Consider the following 7,874-nt stretch of genomic DNA (forward strand, 5'->3'; position numbering starts at 1 on the left):
AAGTTTTACAAATCTTCTATGGAGGCTTGAGTTCTCAAGGCAAAACAAGCTTGGATGCGGGAGCCGGTGGGCCAATCATGAATAAAACCGAAGATCAAGTGATTGAGATCATTGAAGATGTGGTAAGGCACCACATGGATTGGCAAGAAAATGAAAGAGAATCCACAAGCAAGAGTGGGGGGCGGCTTATTCGGTAGATCACCTCAATGCTATAAACAACTTGACATCCCAAATTACAAATCTTGGAAAGAAGATGACACCGATTTAGCGCTCGTCAACCCCCCCCCCCATTTTCTAACTCCATCATATCTCTAGCTCAAAGCCTCATTCTTTTTAGCAATGCCGCCCGAAAGAGTCCATTGCCTGTCAAATCCTAATTCTCTTTTTTAGTTCCTAAATTATTTCTAAATTCTCTCCTTAAACTTTCCCATTACTCCCTCTGTAAAACCTCCTTCACTACCTCAATTATGATTGGTTATTTCTCCATATTGATGTTGTACGCCACCTTAAGAAATCCCTCGAGAGATACCCGTTTCGCGATTGCACTTCTCTGACAAACCGTAACATCCCGGTTCGGCACTGTGTTATCCATTGTCTTTATTTATTTGTTGGTTTTTACTTCCTTTGAGAGGTAGTTTTGGGTATGCTTTTGTGAATTTTACGGCCCGCTGAGTATCAAAACGGTGAAGATAAGAGTATTATATCTCCCTCAGGTTTCGATTCGTCGACAATTGGTTATCGAAACTTGAGGGAGATATGATACCCTCATCTGGCCTTACTATCCGTAATTTTGATCAATTGGGACGGTTGTCAAAGGGGATTCAGTCATCTGATGGAGAGCCAAACTATGAAATCTTCTGCTCGGTAACTAAATCCTTAGGTTGTTTAAGGATAATGACGCTGTAAGCCACCTTAAATTTCCCTCGAGATACGCTGCTGCAGAAAATTGAAATAAGCCGAAAACCGATAACACCATCCTTGACAAGGGCTCATGAAACTTTAATTCAGAATGTATTGATGAGTATTACTTTAGGATTCAATCGTTTTAGTCAACATAGATTGAGGAATGTTATGATACTTTACTTGTATTCATATTTGGTTTTAAAATAGGTCCAAGATGTGCACACATAATTAACTCACTTTGACAACATAGTACATGCATTGTTAGTGTTATTCGTATTTGATTATATATAAATACGGATACTTCTTAAGCAGAACATTTTCATCATCATTGCTAAATCTTAGAGAAGTACAGTAACCTCCCATAGTCCCATGTCATATTGTTGTGTTTGTAGATGGTTGTAGACTTACATTGGATGTAGACTTACATTTGTTTCTCATCATAAGAGGTATTGTACCAACCAAATTACAGTGGTACAAATGTTATCGTAGTTGTTAAATGTGCAGTAGATCTTTTTACCACAAGATTACAGTGGTATTAAATTTTTAACTAATGTCCCACCTTGAAAAATGTCGTACGTTCCGTTCTTAAGCACGAACAAAATTAGAAGGGTCACATCATATTTCGGGGATGTTTTATACCACTGTGATAAAATACGGCAAAATTGAATGGGTCAGACCATGTTTCGAGAGTGGTCCAAAACAAGGGGGGTTTTGTACCACCGTTACCGAAGTGGTACAAGTTTATAACCATCCTGAACAATTTCGTATGTTCGTATCTAAAGTGGTAAAAAAATCACCCAACTGTATATGTAAACATAATGTTTTAGGTAATCATAATGCTTTAGGACAAATATGGAGATTAATTTTAATCGATTATTTTAGGTAATCATAATGTTTTGCTACAAACAAACTGTGATTTGTGGCCTAATGCGATTAGTTTACTACCAATGATAATCCGGTCCTATGAGGTCACACATACGAGTATATGTGAAGAATTGCGATGTTTATTATAAATATGACTAAGTGAGATAAATTAAGTAATACGAGTACGTTTTTTCACGGATCATGTATTATAAAGTGAAGAGTGAGAAAGAAATTGGGTTTAACTCCGTTTAAGTAATTGGGTGTAAGTAATAAATTGGGTTGAGTAGGAGTTTGAAGTTGAAAGGGTGAAGTGAGTGAAAAGGTTTGATTTGACAATTCAATGGGAGGATTAATAAGCGGATTACCCACTTGTCTTTTCTATGCAGTAATGATGGAAAACATGTAGTTTTTCTAAAATGTGGCTTTTCAACTAAAATTGCTTCGTTTATTGTGTTTTACATAATTATCAATTCTCGACAAACGAAGCCAAATTTATCATGGTTCTCTACTTCTCTGCACAGAAGGGTACTGAGCTCATCCGTCACTGTTGTGCAGAGAAAATTGGCCAACAGCAGTCCTAATGACTTGCTTGCAAATGTCTCAGACACTTTGGCATTGAGTTGTCATTGTCAACAATATTTGAATCACTAGGAAAGTAGGAAGTGTGTAAATGTCATTGTAAAAAAAAGTGCGACGTGAACGAAGGTGAATTACCATAGTGTATTCATGTCCTTTTACCACACCCATAGTTTCAAGTGTCCCTTGCACCCATTCGTAAATCGTATTTGCAAAGTTGGTAATGCAATGCAATTGTGACGGAATAATAATTCTTCGACGGAGCTTAGAAAAATACAATAATTCACCTTGTATATATATTCGGGGTTAACAATTTGCGTTTATGAGGTTTATAAAAAATTGTCACTACAGTACGACGGTAATTTGAGTCGGAACATAATAATTAAATGTACAAGTATAGTTGAACCTGGTATTTAGTTTTCTAAGATAATATGTAAGTTAATCTGTGAAGGTTGTTATTCGATCGTAGCCCGAAAACTTATGTTGAAATCGGAACAGGCCCCGAACCTTAAATTTGTTGAAACCAACACTCAATCAGAAGAACAGTTTTAAAGGAGAAACGCCCTCAACTCAACCATACTCAAGAGTTAAGACCATATTATTGGAGCAATTCATTGGACTAGTACAAAATTACAATGCTCCTCAAAAAATTCAATAACAATTAATTATTAAATCATTGCTCTTGTTATTTTAATTTACGTAATGGTTGCACTTGTACTATTTTTGGGGAATCCTTTTTCCCATTTTTCTGATTCGCTAAAAAGTTCTAATTGTGCAATGGTTGATAGCGTATGGGTAATACCTAGTTGATTGATGTTACACCAACAATTTATTTGTTGAACTAAAATTATGTTATTTCTTTATAATTATAGCGTTTTTTGTAAATAAAATTACAACAAAATAAAGGAAACCTAGTGAAAAATAGTAGTACGTAAAAAAAATGATGACGACATATTTGTTTCAAACCGCAACCGCTCTGCATCGAACCGTATTCCAGTGTAAAGGTCTAACATGTCTAAATAACATATTAAATAAATATCACAAATTACCAAAATCAACTTAATCCCCCTCTATAACAAGCGTAATGATCCTTGTCGTATGAAATAAAATCAACTGAATCCCCTTTTGTAGGAAACCTAATGATCCTAGACAATGAATTACAATTGAATGTTTAATTACGACTTTCATAATAATCCTTGATGTAATGTTTAATTGCGATTTTCATTATGATCCTTGATGTTTGGATTTGAACATTGGGGATTACACATAACTACCACAAATTATTGATACAATTAGAAATTGGTAAAGTTTCCCAATTAAAATAAAAAAATTAAATTAAAAAAAAAAACAGGAAAATTGGATAATTAAAATTCGTAAATGAAACGCCATCACTACCTCCCCTCGAAAATTGGGAGCATTAATTCCACAGTTCATCACCGTATTCATTTTACTTCCATACTTCGTTGTACGAGTAAAACACCTGTTCATTCCCCTTTAAAGCCGTCTAGAAAACCTAAAAAAAACCTCGCCAAGTGAATTCCGCTCCAAGGTATGTTCCTATGCATTTCGCCGTTTACTGGTTTGGGACTCTTTAATTATGTTTCCTACTTTTCCTGTCCATCTAGAAATATTGGGATAGTAGTACATTTATTACGTAACACTTCTAATTGGCAGTTTCCAAGAAATCCTCGCCGGTTTATAAGTCTCCCCCACTAATTCAATTATCCACCATCATCATCACAACTCCCAACCCACTACATCCACACCCGTGAACCGTCACTTTGAAGTCTATTTATGTGTCAAACTCTTTTTGCAACAAACTTAACTTCCTTCTATTCGGACAATGAGATCTCCCTCTCTAAAAAATTCAAAAATGGATGTAGTAGCGAAAGGGCGAAAATTTACAACCTCTATGGTTGACATCCTGCCGTTAGAAGTGTTGGCGAACATTCTAAGTGTCGTTGCCAAGTCATCTCCTGCTGATTTATTTCGGTGCAAATTAAGGTACGCTTATACTTGCAAGATGCACTATGTTTCTCATCACATACACAGAGAATGTAATAATCTAATTTATGCTGTATAACTTGATGATAATAGTTGTAAAACACTGCGACGGATAGCCGAAGAAAAAGGGGTCCTTCAACAACTTCACCTCCGCTGGATTAAAACACGAATGTCGTGGCCACACCGAGAAGCGGCGAAGAAGTTCTTCATGACGCGCGTGGAGAATGAACATCCTGAGGCAATGCTTGACTTTGGCTTTGTACGTCTTCTTTCTTATTTGTTGGGAATTTTATTTGTCAGAAATTTTGTTGTAGACTTCTAATCACTGTTTTAGCATTTCTCTTTACCGTAGCGACAATACTTCAACACCCTGGTGCTAGACGAAGGCTTGACGATGTTGGAAAGAGCAACTGCGTTGCATAATTCAATGGAAGAATATGTAGTAAGCCTCATATACATATACACCGGACAAGAAGAAAGGGGTGTTAAGTTTTTGGAGAACACCATCAACAACATCGGATCTGCAGGGATAGTCCAGTGCAGAAGGAAGTTACGTCAGATGGCGATGTCAAATAGGATGCGCAACCATATGATTGTACATTATGTGCCACAGCTTAAATTATTCTGCAAAAAAAAAAACTACAGCACGAGAAGAACTTAAACCCATGGGATCCTCTTTATGACGAGGATGCGGAAAGTACAATATCTTGTATGACAAGTAAATGCATTAGGGAAATAAGCGTATTTTATGAAATATTATGTGGTCTACTTACCAGTCCTGTGTACTGAATATGATCTGTATTAATGACATGTCTTTTTTAAACTCGTAGATTATGATTTGTCAACTTTGTGTTCAGGTTACACGCAATGAAATATTTCGCAGTTCAGAACAACACACACAAACAGAGTGCAGTTTACCGTAGTGGCAGTTTTCAAACTCACAGTGGCAGTTTCGTAAATAAAATGTACCGCCGTGCCTAAAGTAGTACAATTTTATCACCCATTTCGTAAATAAAATGTACCACTGTAAATAAAATGTACCGCCGTGACAAAAGTGGTACAATTTTATCATCCATTTCGTAAATAAAATGTACCACCGTCACTAAAGTGGTACATATTAATCATCCATTTCGTATATATAATGTACCATCATGACCGAAGTGGAGCATATGTTCGTGTCCTAATGTCCACAGAATAGCACATATGAAAAATGCATTCTTTGAACATAGTCCAACCAATGTACCATATACTACTACACTTGTAATATTGTTTTTCAAACAGACAACTAGATAAGTATAATACAACCAGAAAGAGATAAGTGGGGTGAGGGATAGCACTGAGATCATCAATTAATGGGGTTGTAGAGCTTTCGTAAGTTCATTTGGTGTTTCTTTCCCACTACATGCTTCTTAAGACAATCATTGCTTGTGCACCCGATCTTGCAAACATCACATCATGGTTCTTCGATTTTTCGTTTTTTTGAAAGGTTGTGTTATTGTGCATTGTTACTCACTGGAAGTGGTGTTTTAGCAGCAGCTTTGGTTGGACACAACTACTAAATAATACGATACGCATAGTGTACCTTTAGCATCCTCAACTCCAGTCGAATAAAATTTAATCGTTCTTCACTTAAAGGCTTAGTAATAATATCAGCTAATTGATAAGTAGTAGAGATAATATGGATGGTAAGACCCTATGTTAATAATTTTAAATAATTGCTCTAATTTTTTAAATTGGTCTTTCTTAAGTGATCTTTGTGTAATTAATTATTTTCCAAAGCTAATTGTGTTTCCTTCAGAATTTTAGGCCACGTCTTGACTGAGATCAATTGGGGATGAAAAATTAAAAGCGATCTTTCTTAAGTGGTTCACTTACCACGATTGCATTACCAACACTACATATACGATTTATAAGTGGGTGTGTGTCATGTGTGAAAATATGGGTGTGGTAAAAGGCCGATTCAAAATCATGAATATTTGGCTAAAGTGATACTTGACGACAATGAAGACACATTGACAATGACACACTTTCTGAAACGCAAATAGTTTTGACCAGTTGACAATGACCTAACACTGCCAGAGTTCATGGGAAACAAGCGTAATATTTTCTTGTGCAATGGAGAGGATTCACCCTCCTCTTAGCCTTCTCTCTCCTCTTAAGAGGAATCCCCTTCATTGTAGAGGTGAAATGGGGAGTCCTCTTAGGAAGAGGAATATGGTAAATCCTCTTTGGGAAGAGGAAGAAGAGATGGGGAAGGGGATTGAAAAATTAAAGGTGGGGAAGGGGACAAGCAAGAGCGACGTGGCAGCTTCCTGCTGGCTGGCCGGGTTGGCAAGAGCCCACGTGTTGCTTGCTTTTGCTGACATTTGTTGTTTTGTAATTGGTTGACATTTACAACGGTTAAAATTATTCAAACGATAATAAAAAAAACGGTTATAATAAAAAAAAACGGTAACTTATTTTTTTTTTAAAAAAAAAACACCAACGGTTATATTTTTTTTTTTCTCTATAAAATGAACCTAAATTTGCCATATTTCAAAATCTTTTTACATGATGTATTGCAATGTTCCTTTCTAACTATTTATTATATGTGTGACGACCGTTCTATTTACTAATTATGCATTTTAAATTATCATTAAATTGTCATTAATCTAATTATAATAGTTTGTCATATTAAATTTGCAAATATCTTATTTAATAGAAGATGGTGGGGCATAAAAATAGAAAGGAAGGGGATTCGTGAATCCCCTTTGTTGTGGGAAAAAATAAAAACAGAGGAAGAGGAAGAGGATGGAGATAGTGGAAAATGATGTGGAAGAAAGAGAAATGATGTGTCAAAAGGAGAGAATGAGAGAGAAGAATTAAGGGGATTCAAGAATCCCCACCATTGTACATTTGAGCAAGATTATTGGAGAGGATATATTTCCTCTTGTGTGGGGTTTTTGTTGATTTGGAATAGTCCTCTTTGATGTTGGGTAATATTGAGGATCCTCAACAATCCTCTTATGGAAAAGGATTGATCTGAGCACCTTGTTCTTTGTGCCAAGAGGACGAAGTGTCAACCTTGTATTTGTTTTTTTGTTACATAATTCTACTAACTCAAAAAAATTATAATGGTAATTAATCACAAACGGTAACATATTTTTAAAAACTAATTTTACCAATGGTTGTATTTTTTTCTTCTATAAAATGAACCTAATTTTGGCCATTTTTTATTCACTTCAATTTTGCATCTTTTTCACTCCTTCTCTTTCCTCTCTTTTTATAATTTTCTTTTGTAATGGATGAAAATAATCATAGTAATGGAAGAAATATGAATTTGGCAGAATATTTGTGGGCAAGATTATAGCATACTAGTAATCGGTAAGGAAAAAAGAGAATAATTAGTTATTTGTCTTTAATTTCTTGTATTTGTTGTACTTTAGTGTATCAATTAGTGTTTTTATTCCTATTTTCATGTGTTATTGTATCAAAATATTGGTAAAGTATGGTAATTTTTATTATGTATGCTAATTATTGAATCCTAA

General features: G+C 35.3%; 1 protein-coding gene across 1 annotated transcript; it reads left to right on the forward strand.

Moving 5' to 3' along the window:
* Positions 1 to 4,216: 4,216 nt before the first annotated feature.
* Positions 4,217 to 5,270, forward strand: LOC110717224 (putative F-box protein At1g67623). The gene is made up of 4 exons (XM_021895877.1): positions 4,217 to 4,347; positions 4,441 to 4,606; positions 4,700 to 4,942; positions 5,178 to 5,270. Exons 1-4 carry the CDS (start codon positions 4,217 to 4,219, stop codon positions 5,268 to 5,270), a joined length of 633 nt encoding a protein of 210 aa, XP_021751569.1.
* The last annotated feature ends 2,604 nt before the right edge of the window (positions 5,271 to 7,874 follow it).

Source organism: Chenopodium quinoa, unplaced genomic scaffold (genome assembly GCF_001683475.1).
Source record: "Chenopodium quinoa cultivar QQ74 unplaced genomic scaffold, ASM168347v1, whole genome shotgun sequence".
NCBI lineage: Eukaryota > Viridiplantae > Streptophyta > Magnoliopsida > Caryophyllales > Amaranthaceae > Chenopodium > Chenopodium quinoa.

Coding starts and splice junctions, on each gene's coding strand:
- LOC110717224 (XM_021895877.1), top strand. CDS start 4,217: ATGGATGTAGTAGCGAAAGGGCGAAAATTTACAACCTCTATGGTTGAC. Junction 4,348..4,440: donor TTATTTCGGTGCAAATTAAG/GTACGCTTATAC, acceptor TGATGATAATAG/TTGTAAAACACTGCGACGGA. Junction 4,607..4,699: donor CAATGCTTGACTTTGGCTTT/GTACGTCTTCTT, acceptor TCTTTACCGTAG/CGACAATACTTCAACACCCT.